Below are 19,930 nucleotides of genomic sequence, written 5' to 3'. Positions count from 1 at the left end.
ACACAGTACTCTGCGTGGGAGGACCCCAGCAGGTCCAATTCTTGGGGTTCCTCCTTACTATTAGACAAAATTTTGGTCCACTCGTCCCAAGTGTCGACCGGGTTAGGTCTCTTACCCGTGGTTCAGAGCAGGTCTGAGTTGTAGACGGGCCAATCATCAGCAACCAGGGGAACCCCCACCAGGCATGTGGACAATGGATTGTCCACACTGCCCATGGCCAAACACAGATTGTCCTGCTGCAAGGACTTTGCGAGCATGACCCACACATTTTCTTTCAGCTGCTGAACAATCCAGCCATCCGCCGCTTGCAGCCACAAGATGACAAAGGCCACAGCGACGGCCAGCTGGGCACAGTGGGGCGATTTCAGATGTTTCTCCCGGGTAGTTGTCACTTGGGCAGCCATCCTCATTCTATTAAAATAAAAGGAACTGTAAATAACATAAAGGATTGGTTCCTCCCCTCCCAGCTCCCCCTTTGGGTTTAAATAGAAATTTAGGGTAGAGGGGCATAGGGAAAACGGGTAAGGTAAGGAGGTAAGGGAAAGGTAACTGGAGGGGATGGGGTATTTTGGGGTGTCGAGTCCAGCGTTTGGTAGTAAAGTCTGGTGATGAGGACTCAGGACACCAAGTTGGGACAGCTCCCGGTCCTCTTCGTTCTTCGTCTCTTCCACGCGACTGCGTCATCCGGTGTTGTGGGAGACGCAGTCTGTGGGTCTTGTCGCGGTGGCGGTTCTGCAGCTGGGGCATCTTCTAGGAAGGGCTTCACATATTTCCCCGGAATCCACTTCGGCCCATGAGCTGTTGAAACACAGGCATACCCTCTCCCCCAAGTTATTAAGGGAAAAGGCCCTGTGATTGCACGGGATTCCGGGTCTTGGACAAGGACCGGTGGGCGCTCCTTCAAAAGTGCTCGAGTGTTATTAGTAAAGTGCCTGATGACGGGTGGGCCTGGCTCCCGCTCGGTGCAATTTAAAAAATTCAGCACATAAAGTGCTTTACAAAGTCTCTCTACCGGGGTCATCGCCAGCGCCGCATCATGCTGTTGGTCGAGCAATCTCTTGAGTTCTTTGTGGGAGCGCTCCACTATGGCCTGCCCTGTTGGATTGTGTGGAATGCCGGTGGTGTGTTTGATGCCCCATTGCTGTAAGAACTCCTCGAACTGTCTCGAGGTGAGTCCCGGGCTGTTATCGGTTTTAATCGCCTTCGGGACTCCCAATGTTGCAAATGCCATAAATAGATGTTTTTTCGCGTCTTTCGTCTTCTCTCCGGTATGGAGAGAGGCGAAGATCGCACCTGAAAACGTGTCAATGGATACATGTATGTATTTGAGACGGCCAAAGGAGTTGTAGTGTGTGACATCCATCTGCCACAGTTCCAATGCTCCCAGTCCCCGGGGATTAACCCCTGACGCCACTGGTGGAAGGGTGAGGGACTGACAGCTGGGGCAAGCGGCGAGGATGGCCTTGGCCTGCTCTTTTGAAATCTTGAATTGTCTTGCAAGGGCAGGAGCGTTTTGATAGAAAAACGCATGGCTGAGCCTTGCTTGGGCAAAGATGTCTGGGATGGTGTTTGACAATGCATGTACAGAAGAGGTTGTGGCGACAGTGGCCATAGGTAAATGGTCTGCCCTCCGGTTACCCTCTGTGATGGCTCCTGGCAGGTCTGTGTGTGCCCGGACGTGCATTATGTGATAGGATTGCTCGCGGTGGGAGATTAGCCAAATTAATTCCGTGAGCAACCCGAATAATTTTTTGTTTTGAATTTCTTTGAGCATCGCATGTTCTGCTCGCTCTGCTATCCCGGCCACATACGCCGAATCAGTTACCAGATTAAAAGGCTGTTGAAATTTTTTGAATGCTCTCACGACCGCAGCAAGTTATGCGATCTGGGGGGAACCCTCAACAATTTGGATGTCAGACTCCCACTTCTGACTCTCCGGGTCCTTCCACGTGATCACTGATTTGTGGGATTTTCCCGAGCCATCAGTGAACACTGTGAGAGCATCTTTTATAGGTGTTTTACTTTTGTACGATTTTGGGGCCAAATAGAATGTATCTTTAAACAGTTTGTGTTTTGGATAGTGTATCGAAATCTGGCCAGGATAGCTGTCTAGAGAAATTTGTAAATTTTCATTGGTTTGTAACGGCCATTCCAATTGTTCCAAATTCAAAGGCACATAAATGCATGCCGGATCGCACCCTGCAAGGGTCCGGAGGCGTTGTCTGCCTTTTATAATGAGTTTTGCCATCAATTCCGTGGGTGTGGAGATGGTTTTGGGGGGCTGGTGCGGAAGGAACAGCCACTCGATGATGAGGAGTGGGTCCTTCCGGCCAGCATCCCACTGAAACGGCAACCCATGGAAGTTTGGGCACTTACCCAGGATGGCAAGGGTGATGGGAAGGACCCGGTCCACACGGTGCACCTGGCGGGATCTGATGGCCTCCGCAACTCTCTCCAGGGCTCCCTTCGCGGCAGGTGTCAGCTCGCGTGGAGAAGCCAAGTCGCCGTCTCCTCTCAGGAGTTCGAAGAGGGGCACCAGCTCCTCCGTGGTGAGTCCCAGGAGAGGTCGGATCCACGTGATGGTGCCGCAGATCTGCTGCAGATCCCGCAGGGTCCGTGGGTTGTCTTTGATGGTGACAGACTGGGGCGCGACGGTCCTTCCCGTGATGTTGATGCCCAAATACTTCAATGGGGCGGAGAGCTGGATCTTCTCCTCCGCAATCTGGAAACCCGCGTCCTTGATGGCTTTTATTGTCTAATTGAGTGCTGCGCGGAGGTAGGTGGTCGTCTCCGCGCAGACAAGAACATCGTCCATATAATGTAAGATGACGGCTTCTGGGAAAAGTCGGCGGATTGGCGATAGAACCTGTGCTACAAAGGTTTGGCAGAGCACTGGAGAATTTTTCATTCCCTGGGGCAAAGTGGTCCAGTGATACCTTTTGTAAGGTTCCGCCCAATTGATGGATGGTACGGAAAAGGCGAACCTGGGGACATCTCCTGGATACAAGGGGATGTTAAAAAAGCAGTCCTTGATGTCAATGACTGCGAGCTGCCAATCCCGGGGAAGCATGGAGGGTGAGGGAAGCCCAGGCTGGAGGGGGCCCATGTCCTCAATGACATCATTGACCCTGCGGAGGTCCTGGAGCAGGCGCCACTTGTCTTTGCCAGGTTTTTTGATCACAAAGACAGGGGTGTTCCAAGGGCTGGTGGAGGGTATTAAATGCCCAAGGCGCACCTGCTCCTCTACAAGTTCGTTAGCGCTTTTAATTTCTCCTCCACAAGGGGCCACTGATCCACCCACACCGGAACATCGGTCTTCCAATTCAACGGTGGGGAGGTGCGCTCCGCAGTGGCCCACACTAAAAATCCCACGCAGGGCTAGGGATGTCAAGGCGGGCACCCCACTGGGACAATACATCCCTGCCTAATAGCATGATGTTGGATGACACAACAAAAGGTCGAATTGTGGCTATTTGTCCCTCTGGGCCCTCCACACTTACCAAGTGTCGGCTGCACATGGAATTGACAGCTCCGCCCACTCCGGAGATTGTGCCGCAAGGGGGCACCAACTCCCAGTCGCGGGGCCACTTTGACCTGGGAATGATGGTAACATCCGCTCCAGTGTCTGCCATCAGGTCCATCGCCACCGACTTTCCCTGCAAAGAAATCACAGTGGTGATTATTGGTCGTTCCTTGGTCACATTCTGGGTCAAGAAGACATGAATGTCCTGTTCCGGGTCCCGTCCAGAGAGGCTGTCCGAGTTGAGCAGATAGAGCAAGGCGAAGGGGAGCCCTTTGCCCAAGGTGTAAGGGGGCTCATGGCAAATGACCGAGACCGTTACCTCGGACCCCGGCGGGACACACACCACTTTAGGCACGATGGAAATCCTGTCCGGTGTGTGCCTTGCGTCGCCAACGATGAGTACGGTCGCTTCGCCTTGGCAATGAGGGGGCCCCAAGAAACCCCACGGGGACTCTCACCAGGTCTTCATCCTGGAAGGTGACAGTGATGGAGCTTCTGAGGACCTGGCGGCGGCCGGGATCTAGGTTGGCCGTTCTCCGGAGGAGGCGAAGTCCGTCATCGGTGCTCCGCCAATCCTCCGGAACTGTCCCCTGGGCCATTGGTCCTCCCGGATGGTAGGGAGGCTCAGGCGCTGAGAAGGGCCATTTGATGTTCTCGCGTGGCCCCTCCTCGCGCTCCGCGGCCCGTTTCCTGCCGGCTGGTATGGCGGGAAAGAGTTCCTGGGTGGGGATCTTGGGGAAGGCGCATACGGCTGGTAAAACTGCTCCGGGGGCCAGTGTGGACAGTTCGCTTGTATGTGGCCCATCTGGCCACACCCGAAGCAGCGCGTGGTGTTTAAGTTCAGCATTGCCTCCCCCACCCCTTTGCTCACTGCCATGGAAACCGTTACCTCTGTAGATGTAGCCTTGATGCACGCCTCCACCATCTGGGTGATGGTGGGCTCGGGGTCCTGCGGTAACACTCTCAAGATCTTCTTCGTCTCCGCTGAGGCGTTGGTCATTGCCATCTTTCGGAGGAGCTCTTCCCTTGCCGCAGGGTGCTCTATCTGCTTTTCGATCGCCTCTCTGAGGCGGTCCACAAACTTAATAAAAGACTCATCCGGTCCTTGTAGTATTGTAGAGAAGCTTTGGGAGGGAGTCTTGCCATCTGGGATCTTCAGAAGCACGGCTCGGCCAGCCTCGCGGATGTCGTCGAGCAGTGGAGTTGGAAGCAGGATCTGATCTTCCGGCTGGCTGAATTCTCCCTCCCCAGCCATTGCCTCCATCACTTCATCACCTGTGCCCAGTGTCTCAGAGAGGTTGTGCTTCTTGATGAGAGGTTTCAGCAGCTTTTTCCACTGAACCTCCCATAAAAAGAGTTCCGTGGGGGTCAACAGGGACTAAGCAATGTACCGTAAATCGTGCTGTACTAGTGTCCGTCCAGAAAAAGAGAGGTCTAAGACATTCTTAAAAAATGGCGACTCGCGGCCATAGTCCTTGGCCACTTTCCGCAGCTCCTTCACCTCTGCATATGGTATTTGTTCTCATCGGGGCCGCTTTCCCCTCTCCCTGACCACCGGTGCTGTGAAAGACCCGAGATCTCTGGCTAGGTCCAGGTCTCCGTCCTCGATGGCCGCCGCCCTGATCTTGGCCCACCCGCCTCCCGACCTAGATGTGGGCCGGGGGCTGTCACTGTCCTCATCCTCTTCAGAGGATGAAGCAGGATGGGTGAGGGCCTTGAACCTCTCCCTGACCGTTGGGCTCCGGTAGCGTTGAGCCCTGCAGGCCAAGATGGCCTGCTTCCGTCCAGGCCGACTTCCGGTTCCAGTAGCGTGAGAACAAGAAGTGGCTGGAGAGGGGGAGGCGGGGCTAGGCCCACCTCCCGGGGCGGGGCCTTCCGGCAGGGGGTTCCCACCCACAGGGGCGTGGCCTTCCTGTAGGCCGGTCCCTCCCACCGGGGGCCCACCCAGGGGCGCGGTCAAGGGGACAGAAGGGGCGGGTCCTGACGATGACACCATCGACTCTCCGGATGGGGCGGGACCCGATGCAGGGGCGGCACTCGACAGAGGAGGGGTCAAAGGAGAAGTGGTGGGAACCCGAGGGGAGTAGGGAGGAGCCGGGACGCCATTTTGTGGCGCTTCGGTTGCCAGCTCGGCCATGCGGCCGGCGCCATTTTGAGGTGGATGCTGGCATAGAATGGAGATTGAACAACATGGCTTTAAACTGGGGAGAGGGGTCTGAGGGTCGTGGGGCGAGGAAAGGGTTGAACTGGGGTGGCCAGTCCCAGGCCGAAAAGAGGATGGGACGGGGGGCAGCAGGGAGACGGTGGCAACCCTGTGCCAAGTTTTGGCAGGGTCTGCCGCCCGACCCACCCTTAGGGGAAAGAGGGTTAGGAGTGGGGGGGACGGAATGAGGGTTAGGTAAACTGGGAGCCCAACTCTCCCGTTTTGATTTAAATAACGTAAAAATAGAATGAAACAAAGGAAAGAAACGTCCCACTTTAAAATTCCCCTTAACTTGTAAGTCGTAAAGCAAACGCCCAACTTTTCCCCAAAACTGAATGGAGTTAAAATCTTCCTGCGCAGTGTCAGGAAGATGGTCAAAAATTAAATTAACTAAAGCCTTAAGATCCCTTTTCTTAAAAGAAATATTACCCAGAACAAGGGAAGACTTAACATGGGCATAAAAATCCCGCCTTGCCGGAGACATGCGGTTTCCCATTATGTCTGTGTGGCAAAAGAAATTCCCCAAAGAGGCAAAGGCAAACAGAAAAGAAAAGAGACGGGGTCAGGTGCCAGACAGGGCACGGAAACACTCACCAACGGGACGCCCGTCGAAAAGAAGAAGACCTCAATGGGGGGTGGAAGCGCTGCAGGTCCGGAGTGTGAGGGAGCTTCCGCGAAGCTGCTGTTCCTGCTCCTCCGGTTGTCCGCAGCCCACGAGGCGAAGGGTCTTCGTAAAATGAAGCACAGTCGTCCGTGGAACAAGGTCCGAACGGCGCTTGGATTCCTCGAACAGCCGGTTCACGGTGCCGAAACTGCCGAGGAGACGCTCTCTGCTTGACTCCGCGCAGGGGTCAGCGTGTTCAGGCGCCAGTTGTGACGCCCTGAGGGTTCCCCAGATCGCCGCAGGTAGCTGCAGGTCCGGGAACTCAGGAACGCCACGATGGTCGTAGAGAGAAGAAGACTTCCACCAGGCGGGTGTCTCTTAAAGGGCTTTATTCTGAGGGCTTCGGTGAGGGAAGGCGAGGGTGGTGAAGGGACACAGCCACTCAGAGGGCGAGCCAGCTCTGAGAGCCCCGAACCAGGGGCGGGGCAGGGTTTATAACAGTAACAGGGAAGGAGGGTCAGGGTATAGGGCATCCAATCAGGTAAGGGGTTGAGGGTGGAGTCAACGGAGAGTGACATGGCAACGGCCAACCGGGATAGGGGGAAGGAGTGGTTTCAGGGGAGGAACCAATGGGGGTACAAAGAACTGAGAACTTTCTAGAACAAAGGGAAGGAGTACAAAATGATTGACATAACCAGGGGGAAGGGATAACAAATGATTGGCAACTGGGGAGGCGGGAAACTACACATCAGTGGCCTCCCATGGTAATGCAGGGAGGTCACCACCCACACCCCCTACCACACCCCATCTCCAAAGCCTCTCCCTCAGTCTCTTCCTCCTGTGCAGAGCAGCTCTCCTGGACAGGGATGGCAGATGGCACAGCTGGCAAGCAAAGGGAACACTGAGTCAGTACGGGGACCTTTCCCTTGGCAACAGCTTCACTTCCATGAGGGAAGAGAAGATCTCAGAGCCTCCCCAGGAGGGTGAGAAGGAAAAAGCAGCCGAGCGGGCCAGGCCGTGGTGAGCGCAGCCGCGGCGGGACTGTCCCCCAGCCCCGGCAGCCCGGCACAGCCGGCACAGCTCCCGGGCCCTGCCGGCACAGCTGCCTTGCCCAAGGACAGCCCCTGTGCCAGCCGGGGCAGCTGTGCTGAGCAGCCCCAGCACGGGCAGGGCCCGCTCCTGCCCCGCCGGGCAGTGCCCGCGGCCTCAGCCCCGCCACCCTCAGCCCCACCCTGCCTCCCCGGCCCTGTGCCTCACCCGGGCTCTCTCCAGGGTGGCAGCAGCAGGTCCCCCATCCCTGCTCTTGCTGCTGGCCAGCGGCTTCTCCCTGATGGATCCCGTCAGTCTCCGGCTGTCCTCAATGATTTACTGCAGCTGTGGCAAAAGCGGAGGCTCTGGAATTGCTTCCAAAGCCTGGCAGAACTGCAGTCCCGGAGCCCTCTGTGCTCCCTGCCGGCCCCTCCATCCCCTCAGCCCCGCCATGCTCTCGGCAAAGCCCCAGCCCCCTTCAGTTTCTTCAGCCCCTCACAGTCCTCTCACCCCCTCAGTCCCTTCTGACCCTTCCTGTCCCCCTAGACCCGCCATGCCCTCGGCCTGTGCCACTTCCCTGTAACCTCAGTGCCACCATCGCCCTCGGCTGCCCCACACCCCTCAGCCCCAGCAGCACCTCAGGGTCACCGTCCCTTCAGCGTCACCGCCTCCTCAGCCCCCTAGCTCTCACCGTCCTTCAGCAGCTCCTCAGGGGACAGGGCCTGGGGCCAGCGGCAGCTCCCACTGCTCCAGGGACACCCGGGCTGGAGCTGCTGCTCTGCCCGGCCCGGCTCCAGCTCGGACCCAGCACAGGGAGAGGGGACACAGGGGGCACAGGGGAAAAGCAAGAGGTGAGGGAGGAAGCAGAGCAGAGGAAGAAGTTAAAAAGAGGCCTATACCTAGACAGGCATCAATCTATGTAACTAAACTCCCATACATAAAAATAAAGATGCCTATCTATAAATGTAACTACATACATGTAAATGTAACTATACACATGTATAAATGCAACTATGGGCATCTATAACTAAAACTTCACACCTAAAAATAATATACACTTAAAACTAAAAATAAATTAACTATTCAGATCTCTAACCCTCTAGATAGATAAATGTAACTATATAAACCGAGACATACAACTACATACATAAATGTAACTATACACATCTATTAATATTACGAGAGACAGAGGAATTCTACCTGCCCGATGGTCACAGGCTCTTCCTCTGTCTCTTCCAGTGACACAGGGCAGCCCTCCTGGGGAAGTCAATCACACTGGATCTGGGAAACAAAGGAAACACTGAGTCAATACTGGCCTTTGCCCAAGTGTCCCTTGAGCACCAATTGTCCGTCCATGAGGGACTTTAAAAGATGGCCTGAAAGGCAGACTCTCACTTGGCAATTTGAAGCCTGCTCTTTAAAGAACAGGGATCCTTCCAAGTGTTCAAAACTGAACAGTATAAAGTATTTAAGTATCCTGACAGAGTCTCAGCACTCACAGTGCAAATGGCACCCACGAGAGCTTGAAACAGAGACAGTGCCAGTGACAGAGAGACCACCGTCCTCACTGAAATGGCTGAAGGCTGCTGAGGGCTGAGTTATGAACCAAACTGGGACAGCCAGCTTGGTGACACAACTCCCACAAGGTCAGGCTTATTCCCTGCTCTCTTGCCACAGCAGAGGACTTGGTGTCAGAACCTCTGCAGAAGCATGGAGGGCAGGGCTCGGGGAGGTTGTGCCAGTGCAGGATTTGAATTAAAGGCACCGGGAAGCACCAACCCTGCAGACAAGAACTCAACTCTTCTCATCTCCCCTCCTGCCAGAGGCAGGCTCAGAGCAGCCGTCTCACACCTCTCTAAACCAATGGGGGCTCTGTCCTTACCAGGCTCCTCGGGCTCTGGAGAACTGTTCCCGCAGCTCTCGGTGACAGATGGAGTTTCCTCGGCTGCAGCTCGGTCCACAGGCTCCCCTTCTGAAGACTCAGGGACAACATTAATATTCCCCTTGAAAGAACAATAGAAAATAAGAAAATTAGAGATCATTCAGTATTTTGCTGGGATCACATCAAGGATAAGTTACTCTCCTCCATGTAACAACATTGAAAAGCTCTCAGCCCAGCCTCTTCCCTTCCTCTCCAATGGGATTACCTGAGCAGAGGGAGACCTTTCAGACAGGGACCTCCTGATCTCCTGAATCATTTGCTCTATGGCAAAGCCCAGATCCACTGGTGGCAATTGCTCTTCCCCAGGGGCCTTCTGTGCTGAGCTGGAGGCTGTTGATGCTGCAGCACTGCCAGGTGGAGCACTGGGGGCTGAAGTGCCCGAGGCAGCTGCAAGAATCCAAACACATTGGTCAGGCTCCACAATGTGGCTCTGGGACACAGATCTCCGTTGCTACCCTGGATCAAACATAACAGGAAGCACACAGGAAAATCAGACAGAGAACCTTCTGGCTTTCTAATAGGCTTAATAGGCTTGACAATTTTGGGCCAAGAATGACAGAGCTGACAGATCCTTGTGGAAAAATACTTCAGTCACTTTTCATGACCTTTTGGAAAAGCAAGGAGCTACAGCTCTTTTCCTACCTTGCGGGACAGAGGCTGGGGGCTGCTGCTCCCTGTGGAGAGGCTGGAAGCTGCAGGGCTGCATCCTGAGCAGCTCCCGGTCGACCGGAGGCAGCTGCTCTCCGTAGAGGTCCTGGAAGCGGCTGCGGGGCTGCGCCCCCGCGAGCGGCAGCAGCGGCTCCCCGCAGAAACCGAGCAAGTCACAGGGCGGGATCTGAAGCACCTCCTGCTCGGTGGGCGGCGGCCGCTCCGTGGGCAGCGGCCGGAAGCGAGCGTGCCCGCCCTGCCCGTCCGGCAGCGGCCGCGCCCCGGGGAGCTGCTGGGAGCCGCGGGGCGGGCGCCTGCAGCGCTCCCGCCCCGCCGCCAGCCGCTGCCTGTTGAGCGATGTCCGGCGCCTGACACGGAGCAGGAGGTCGGGGCGGTCGCGGCGAAAGCAGGGGTTGCTGTAGTGGAGCCAGGCCCCGGCATCGCCCGGCGCAGCTGAGCCAGCCCGGCCCGGCACCCTGCGGAAGCCGTAGCGGTGGAGCTGGCGCACGAAGCAGCGGAACCGCATGGCCCTGAAGGGGCGTGGGGCCGGCCCCTGGGCGTCGCCCGGGCTGAGCAGCTCCCGCTCGAAGAGGGAGCGGTCGATGAGCAGCCCCTGGGCCCGGCTGTCCCAGCGCACAGAGCGGACGCGGGGGCTGTTCACCAGGCGCCACAGCTTGGCGGGGAAGGTGCTGGCGCAGAGCCCGGCGGGCAGCGGCAGCTCCGCCATGTTGCCGATCGCCGAGTGCTGCCACAACGGCCACAGCGCAACGGCCGCGGCTGCACAGGCAGCGCGCGGCCTGAGGGGGGCGCTGCGCTCGGGCCCCCGGCGCGGGCCGGACTCGGCGGGACGAGCGCCGCAGAGCCGGGGCCGCGGGCACAGCGTGGGCAGGGCGGCTCCCGGGGCTGGCCGGGCTCGGCACGGCACAACACGGCACAGTACGGCTGGGGAGGCAGGGGAAGCCCCTGGCAAGGGCGCTGGGAGCGGCGGCGGGCTCTGTCCCCACGCTGCGTCCCGCGCCTGGGTCACCATCAGCTACAGAGGGAGAGGACATTGCTCTGTCTTGGCTGGGGAAAAGATGAAAAGGGGGGATTAGAAAACATCCCTTTGGCCTCCTTTTCAGCAGACTAGCTGGTTTTATCTCACCGTGTCTGCCTGTCTTTGGCAGAATTGGCATATCACTGGCGGAGTCAGCAACAGCAGCAAGAAGGGCCAGCAATACTGTCAGCATTGTCTTCAAAGCTGTAGTGCTGCCCCACAGATGGATGTTGCTTTATGCAAGGGATTTCTGGCCTAGAGTTGTAGCAAAGTCGTGCTTGTGTCTTCCCAAACCACACTGTATTTTTCTTTCCTGAGGAATCACCTCTTCTTTTTCTTCCCCCCATCTAGGGTAAGTTCCAATGCAAATGCCTCCTGCAGCCAACTCTTGTCACTGTAGACTGACAAAGGAGGTCTTGCAATGGGAAGAGACTCCCTAGGGCTGCTTGTGGAGAGCTGGAGAGGGAAGTGTTGTATTTTAGTCTTCAAGTCTTGTTGGGGAGCTGCTTGTGCTCTGGGGGACGGACATCAAGGATGCTTATCTAAGCCTTGCAGGTTCATTCCTGAGCTTCCTGACACACCACAGAGACTTGGGTTGTTGTGTTGGGGCACAAATTTCAGTCTGGGCACTTTTTGAAATGCTTCACTTACAATTTTTTTTTCATTTTTCTGCAGAAGTGTTGTCATAATCTGTTGCTTCCAGAGAATCTTTTCCTACTTTTTGGGGAACTTCCCTTTGCTGCCCTCCCAGATCAGGCCAATTCCCAGGGTTCCTTCCCAAACTGAGGAACAGCCCATGGCCTCCACTCTCCAGCTGGAGCAGAAGGAAGCACAGAGTTTGCTGTTATGGGAGAGGAGCTTCTCTTTCCTGCCTGCTTTCCCTTTGGGACAGGTTGGTGTGTGTTCATGTGATAAAGGGAGGTTTAAACTCTGAAGGAGCTGTGTTTCAAACTGCTCCATCCTCAAGCACTTCTGTGGCTATCCTTGGACAAAGACCTCTTGGTGGGAGCTCCCAGTGGCAGGTTAAAGAAGGAGGTTGATGTTTTAGGGTTGTGACTGCTGAAAGCAGTTGGTTTCTGGAGGTGTCCAGAGCTGGGGGTGGCTCCTTTTCTCACCTGCCTGCAGAAAAGGAAGCACAGTGGGAATTTCATTTTTTGAGGTGGCCACCAGGGGCCATCCAGGTGTTTTCCAAGAGATGGGCTGGCAGGTAGGCCAGTCTTGTGCTAAAATGGCTGTGTGTTTGTTTTGATGGTTGGGAGGGTCAGAGATGCAGACACACCAGCTGAAGGAATAGTGTCATTTACTGTAATGCAAAAGTGCAAAAAAGGAATAAAAGGATAAGCTAAACAATGCACCTCAGCATTATTATTACAAAGGGTTGCCTCTAGTGATTGAGAGATACATCACCAGATACCCCAATCCTTTCTCCTTCATCCAGAGCAGCACATCAGCTGGGCGAAGCTGTTCCAGCCAAGCCCTGGAAAGCCACGGCTGGGAACTGGGAAATCCCATGGTGCCTCCACCTTTGCCGGCCACAAGGCTTCCGACCGCATTGTGAGAGTAGCCCAGCTTTGATAGTGCTGGACGAGCAAAGTGACAGAGCTCTTGCTGAGGGGTCATCTGATTTCATTCTCCTCTTGGTTTTCTCCACAAGCCTGCCCAGGGCTCAAGGAGGAACCAAGGCCAGATTGGCATTATCCAGTTTCCTAATGCCAGAAGGTGAAGCCGTGTTTCACCAATGAATGGATGCATCAATCCTTTTGATTGCTCCTTTTTGGTTAAGGAGCAGATACATAGAACGCTTGGCTGGAAAGATCACCTAGAGGGCAGCTTTGGCTCAGGTCCTGTTGTTGAGGCTTCAGCCAGGGCCTGTTGCTCAGGCCTCAGTCCTTCAGTATTTTGTGGTGCAATCAGTGCTGTGCAGGGCTGGAAACAAACAAGTCTGTCTTTGGGACATTTGAGACAGGGAAGAGGATTAGCCCTGCAAGGCCGGGCTAGGGCCAAGAGCAGAAGGCCAGCACCCTGCATTTGCCCACAGGGAGCTGTCCAGACCAAGAAGCCACTCCTGCCCAGGGGCTGAGGTGCCCGAAGCTGCCTCCCCGCTGTGCAGCTCTGCAGAGCCCACGGAGCGCAGGGCCCTGGGCAGCCAGGGCAGCCCGACTGCCTTGGGGCACAAGGAGTGTCCCAGAGAGAAGCTGGTGCCCTTTGCTTTGGAACTGTTGCTCAGAGTCTTGTCATTAATCCACGGGGTCCATCATGTTTTCCTTTCCTTTCACAAATTCAACACAGCTTTTTGAGAAAATTGACTGATGTAGCTTCTGCTGGTGGTGGTGCTTTTGTCTGCAGGTGAGGGCAGGTGATTTGAACCAAGGACAGAGTCCATTGTTAACACCCCAGTATTGCCAAGTCAAGAAAACCATTCCCAATTGGTGCTGAGCAGTTTTTCTAGTTTTTGGATAGCTACAACCTTAAGAAACCCAACAGATTTTCCTCCATGAGGATACCAGCAGTAGCATGATGCCAATTTTTTCCACCTCTTTTCTGTGTCTCTGGTGCTTTTAGGAGTTCCTCAGTGCCCAGCAGGAATGAAAGGACCTGTGATAATGTGGTTTGAGAGCTCTGTGTTGTGCCCTGCCACATGAGTATTCCTGACAAGCTGGACACCCCACTTGTGGGTCTGTCGAGTTAAATTCATCCCAATTCTGTTCAAACAGCAGCCCTGAGATGCTGAGAAGAGCAAGGACAGTGGGTGGCTGTGCATGCACATACTCAGGGCTGACTGCTGTGTGGGCAGAAGGCTTTGGATTGCTGTACATCTTCACTCTCCCAAGCTGGAGCAATATATCAGATCTATATGAAATCAAAATATATCTAAATGTATGAAATAATACATCCTAATTTATCATTTATGTAATTGAAATCTATATGCTTTTACCAGCCAGAGGTCTATGTACAAATCACAAATGGGACGGGACTGCTGAGGAACACATCTCGAGCTGTTTGTTTTCCAGCATCAGTCTCATTACATGCTTATGACAATGGGAAGATGCCAGCAGCTCACATCCCTGGCAGAAGACAAAGAACTTGAAAAGTTACTTACTTGAAAAGTTTTTGACCAATCACACAAAGCAGAAGCATATTGACAGTAGTTCCTTCCAACTACTATAAACACACGTACCTTTTGTTAAAACAATCCTTGCTTATTTTGAATACAATACCTGCTTGTAAGCCTTAGGATACAATGCACAGAGCTCCATTATTAAGCTTAGAACTTCCTAATATTTCGCTAGATATACTTCTCTGTAGCTTAGGCTGTAGCTTAGGGAGTTATTCTGTCCAAAGGTTAATACACAGACCATTGTTTTATTTGTCCTTACATTTCTACTTCTTATATAACTTTTCTGCTGACAAATCTTATGGCTCCCGCTTAGCTCTAACCACAGTTCTGCTGCCTCTGAGGCCTGCCTTTTGCAGCGTTCCCAAAAACTCTCTGATTTTAAGGATTCCCACAGATGCCACAGGAATGAGGGCAATAGGTCCACCACAAACTCACTTGTCCGTTCTTCGCACAGTACAAGCTTTTAAACTTTTTGAACTTGATGTGAACATGATACATTCCTAAACTTCATACTGCAACATATTTTCTAATCACATGATTATGTAAGTGAGCCCTTGTAGCACATGTACAGTTTCTACAGGTCAGTCTCTGGTGGTTGTTTTGGATGAAGGCTCAGAAGGCTTCCTTGGGCTTCAGATTTTTTACCTCTGTTTCTGCACATGCTCTACAAGATTGTCTGCTCAAATAGCCACTGGTTAGCCTTTTGCAGTTAGCTTCTTCTGCTAAATTTGCTGATTTCTAGAAAGTGCTTCATTCCCATCCCCGGGTACAAAGTAACTACTTCTTTCTGCACAGCTTTTAGCATAGCTCAAGCATTATCTCATTGCCTCAGCACCTACAAGAAGGTAGGGAGGAGGGGACAAACCACTGAGAGTCATGGGTCATTATCTTGTTACCCAGGTATCAATTCTTAGATTAACTAAGGGGTATTCTTGTCCATAAAGTACGTGCGGGGATACCACAGGGACAGAGGCAATGCATGGATTTGGAACGCTGGGGTTGGCACCAAAGTCCTGCTCTTGAGAGGGGTGCAGGAACATAGGGAATGTCAGAGGACAATGAAAGATGGGGGGCACGAGGCCATAATGGGCCAAGCATGATCCTGCACAGGATGGAAGCAAAGACACTTCCTCACTGTAGCCCTGGCCCTCCAGGGCACCCCAGAAAGGGCCGAGGAGTCCTGTGTGTAACCAGGAGGGAAGACTGACATCACTGTGGGTCCCGGCGCTCCCCAGTCCCTTGCTGGCCATTCAGTGCAACCTGCGGATGCTGGGCATGTGTAGAACACGGGGATGGGGTGCACAAAGTGGAAGGAGTGGAAGCCAAAATCGCTGGGTGGAGATACCCAAAAAGGAGGTGTGGTATCCCAAAATGGAGGGAGGAACCCACAAAGATGGGGCAATGCCCCAAAAAACCACATGAAGCTGTTCTCTCCCTCCATTATTCACCAACAAGAACTATCTATCAACTCTAAAGTTCAGCAAATAATTTCAAGTGTTTTAGCTGAAACTCATTCTGACTCATTCAGACTTTGTAGAACTGATCGCAGAACCACAGAATGTTCTGTGTTGGAAGGGATACACCGAGTCCAGTTCTGAAGGGAATGGCTTGCTGGCAGCGTCAGCACCAAAGGCACCCCCTGCAACTCAAGGAAGAAGTGTAATTTACTGTAGGGCAAAGCAGCAAAGAAGTACAAAAGGACAAGTTAAACAATGCACCTGATTATTACTACAAAAGATACATCACCAGTTACCCCTATGCTTGACCATTGTCCTGACAGACACGTCAGCTGGGGGTGCCCTGTCACACCAAAGGGTTGGAGAAGCACTCCCAGTAACTGTGAATTCCTGTATGGTTTGCCCACCCTCAGGAGAGGCCGCCAGCCTTGCTGTGAGAGGGCCCAGATTTTATACTGTTGAATAAACAAGCTACCATAACTTCTAGTGCAGGAACATCGGGTTTCATCCTCCTCTTGGCCAGGGCTCAGGGAGGAACCAAGGGAGTTTGCTTCGAACCTGTACCTTCAAACAAAGCCACATAGAGTTGTGATAAATGAATATGATTTGTGCTAATAATTGTAACTTTATCAATATCTTAGAAAATATTTATTAAAAAGTAATAGAGAGAAGTGATATGTAATTAGCATCACAAAACAGATGTTCGCAGATGTTCATAAGATACAGGATAGAGTACTGAGATATTTTAACACAAACGGCCTTGCAAAGGACAAAACTGGGAAAAACTCCAAGAGCAGAGTCAGCATTGAGACAAATGAAAGTCCCGGCAACTTCTTAGGCAAGAACGCCCTTGAAGACTAATAAGTTGATATAATTCCATAAAGAGAACCCAAAACTGGAACATAATTCTTGCTTTTATAACACCAAGCTCAGTGCGCATGCACAACCTGCCAGGTTATTCAGAGGACAGTGAGGAAGGCCATTGGCCTTCATCCAAGAAGATCCCTGAAGAGTCCAGAAGACCCCCCCAGCAACAATGGGCACATGTGCTGTGTAATATAGTGAGATAGATTTCAAGAACCAAAACTGGGAGGAGATTTACAGAAACTATTGATGAATATGTATTAGCATAAAATATAAAGGTTGAGCTTGGATTTTTTGCCTTTTGTACGTGCAGCAGGCTGGGAGGTCCTCCCTGTACCCCGATTGGTTTTGCTTATGCTTTATCTGAACCACTGCCAAATTTATATTTGTAACTCCTTCACTATATTTGATTTTATTATTATTTTATATTTTTTTATACCTCAATCAAAATTGCTGCTACATTTTAAATATTTTTGTTTATTAAATTTGACATATGGCACCTCATTCATGACAGCAGCAAGAGGCACGCAGGGCCGGGCTGTGCCTCCTGCAGCTACAAGAGCCTCCTTGCAGCCTGCCCCTGCCCAGGCTCAGGCTGCTCCGGGCTCTGCCAGGGCTCTGCTGCGGCTCCACGCCGGGCAAGGCCAGGCCCGCTCTCACCTCACACTCGCTGACAGCTCTGCACCGCAGGAGACCTTTCAGAGCACCTCTCTGATCTTTCTGCTTTCTCCGCTGAGCAAGGCTCTCCTCCGGCCAAAGACATTGCCCTTCGTCATACAAATCCAAGTGGCAGGCACCCAAATGCTCTTGAGTCACAGCTGAAGGCCTGCATCTGCGCAGCATGTTTTGGCTGCCCCATTTGCCCTTTGGTTTTTCCTGCAAATGCCATTGCCCTTTCTGCCTCAGCTGGAAGTGCCAGAGATGTGCCAAATTGGGCCAGTGTGCCATATTCCAAAGACAACGTGGTCTGCAGAGGATGAATGAAGAAGAGCCTTCCCCCACATAAAAACCATACAAAAGAAGCCATAAGTGTGACTTAACACCCATAAAAAACAACTGGCAATTCAGAAGGAAATGTTGAGTTTTCTGAAGGGGTCAGAAGGAGGGGAATTTTCCAACCGAGTTGGTTTCAGAAACTTTATTTAATTAAAATCCTACTCTATAAACCTATACTAGAAAACTACTCAACAATCCTACTCTAGAGTCCTACTCCACAGTCCTACTCTAACTTGGTTATGGAGTTGTCCTCTTGATTGTTACATTTTTGTCTTGTCCTTCTTCTTCTTCTTCACTGAATTGATGAGTGGTGCCAGGGTGGACGCTGGCTTGGCTGATGTTACAAATGGATGCTGTCCACAGGAAAGAAAAGAACAACAAGAACAGTGAGCCATGACTTTCCAAGCTCAATCCTTCAAAAACTCAATCAGGATTCCTCTAGTTCCTACAAAGACCCAAAAAGAGGAGTGACGGGACCATCTGCACCTCCATCTTTTAGTGCAGGACCTTGCCATCACAGGCAAACCTGGCCCAGAATCCCACTCATCCATTTATTCTGGTTTCTCCATCTTGCTGGAATTTTTGCCCTGCCAGTGCTCTAGAAATGGTGCTTTCTGTCCCTGGGTTTTCTTCCTTTCAGGAAGCTCCAATGATTCCCATAGGTCCCTCTCTTGGAAAGACAGGCACCGTGCTAATTTCCACAGGCACACAAAGCAGTGTCTGCCTTTCCATGCCCTGCCCCTCCTGTGTGGGATGGCACCTTCCTTCCCACAGGGCCAGCCGAGTGGCGCTGGGTCCTGCAGTTCCCTCTCTGCCACACAACCTGGCAGTCAGCCTGGGACAGTTCCCCTCTGCCTGACGGTGCCAGGCAGCAGACGGGGCTGGGGCAAGTCCCTCTCACCTGTCCCTGTTTGTGTGCCAGAAACCTCTAAGGGTGGGGTGGAGGGCAGAAACCAGGGCCCCTCAGAGGCTCACAGTGAGTCCCTCAAAGCCCCTCCTGCCCACAGCCAAATCTCTCCAGAGTGCTGTGCCAGGACTGGCAGCCTTGGGTTCCTCCACCACCATTTCATGTCTCTCTATAATGCTCTACTTCTATTCTTTTGCTGTTAGGTAAAACAGAACACACCACTCAACTACAAAACAGAGTGACAGAAACAGCCAGAAAACAGAACACCTGTCCTCTCAGGAAATGCAGAGAGAGGTGGAGTTATTCAGTTTTGTGAAGAGCAGGCGCCAGGGAGACTTTATTGCTGCTTTCCAAGACTTCAGAGTGGCTCTGAAGAAAGTGGGGGACGTCTTTTATTATCGGGTCCAGTTTCAGTAGAATGTGGTCAAATAATTTTATACAAAATGGGGATCAAGTCAGAGTAGGTCTACGGAAGACCTTGTTTACTTGGAGCGTGGTGCCACCCTGGCACAGGTTGTCCCAAGAGCTTGTAGGTGCCCCATCCCTGCAAGCATTCCAGGTCAGGTGGGACAGTGCGCTGAGCATCCTGATCTCTTTAAAGATGTCCCTGCTCATTGCAGGACACTTGGACCAGATGACCTTTACAGAGCCCTGCCAGCTCAGCCCAGTCTAGGGTTCTTCACCGTTTTCATTTGAACATCACCAAGAGTGGAGGAGAGGGGGAAGGGGGCTCATCTGATGCCTCGGACCTCGGTGGAGGAGGAGCCCATCCCTCGCACACTGTTTCACCTCAGCCCCTTGTCATTTTGCCTGCAGGAGCTCCTTGGCAGACCAGTGCCGCTCCTTGTCTGCCTGCAGGCAGCAGCTCAGAAAGTCACGCAGGGAAGGTGAGAATCGGTTGGGTTGGGCTTCCGCAGCTGTGGTCTCTCTCCTCTGGCTATCAGGAGTTGCGCCTGCAGGAAAAGGAAACACGAGGCTCCACCTGCTTCTTTCCCATCTGTAACTGCTCTCCCAGAACCCATTGTTTAACCTCTGTTCTTCAGTGGCAGTTTCTGCCCTGGTAGAGGCCCAGAGATGACTTTCCCTACTAACCAAAAACCCAAACTCTGATGCAGCCACAGCTTTTCCAACATTCAGCAGATCTTGCCTTGGCAGCTGATTTCATTGACTGACCTATTTAGTGTAAGCTACATCAGTAAAGCATGTTTCCTTCTTGGAGGATTAACACCAGCTTGAAAGCCTTTTCGGAAGACAGACTCTGCTACACTAACTAACTCTACTATTTCCAAGGATTAGTACATGAAAGGCATCACTGCAGTGCTTGTTGGTCCCTTAAGCACAGTGGTCATAAACCAAAACTCATTGAGCTTCTTGTCCTCTTCTAGAAAACAGTGGTACATGGAAGGCAAGAAAGGCAATCCACCAGCTATTCCTCAAGGTAAGGCAACAAACATTCGGAATCTCATATTCAACACAGACACTTGAGGATGTCTGCGCAAATATATTGGGATGAAAATGCCGGCTTAGGCACACAGGAGCCACCTGCAGCTCTGTCTCTCAGCTGCACGTTTCAGCTTCCTTGTGTGGCAAAAGGAAACCTTTC

At 52.8% G+C, this 19,930-nt stretch overlaps 1 protein-coding gene across 1 annotated transcript; it reads right to left on the bottom strand.

The window, feature by feature from the left end:
- Positions 1 to 8,629: 8,629 nt before the first annotated feature.
- Positions 8,630 to 10,676, bottom strand: LOC115491068 (uncharacterized). The gene is made up of 5 exons (XM_072922814.1): positions 10,284 to 10,676; positions 9,944 to 10,238; positions 9,507 to 9,688; positions 9,242 to 9,362; positions 8,630 to 8,640 (listed from the first exon to the last, which is right to left on the bottom strand). The coding sequence occupies exons 1-5, from the start codon at positions 10,674 to 10,676 to the stop codon at positions 8,630 to 8,632; spliced, it is 1,002 nt and encodes a 333-aa protein (XP_072778915.1).
- Between the last annotated feature and the right edge of the window lie 9,254 nt (positions 10,677 to 19,930).

Source organism: Taeniopygia guttata, chromosome Z (genome assembly GCF_048771995.1).
Source record: "Taeniopygia guttata chromosome Z, bTaeGut7.mat, whole genome shotgun sequence".
In the NCBI taxonomy this organism is placed as follows: Eukaryota; Metazoa; Chordata; class Aves; order Passeriformes; family Estrildidae; genus Taeniopygia; species Taeniopygia guttata.
This window is presented reverse-complemented; position numbering and strand designations above follow the sequence as displayed.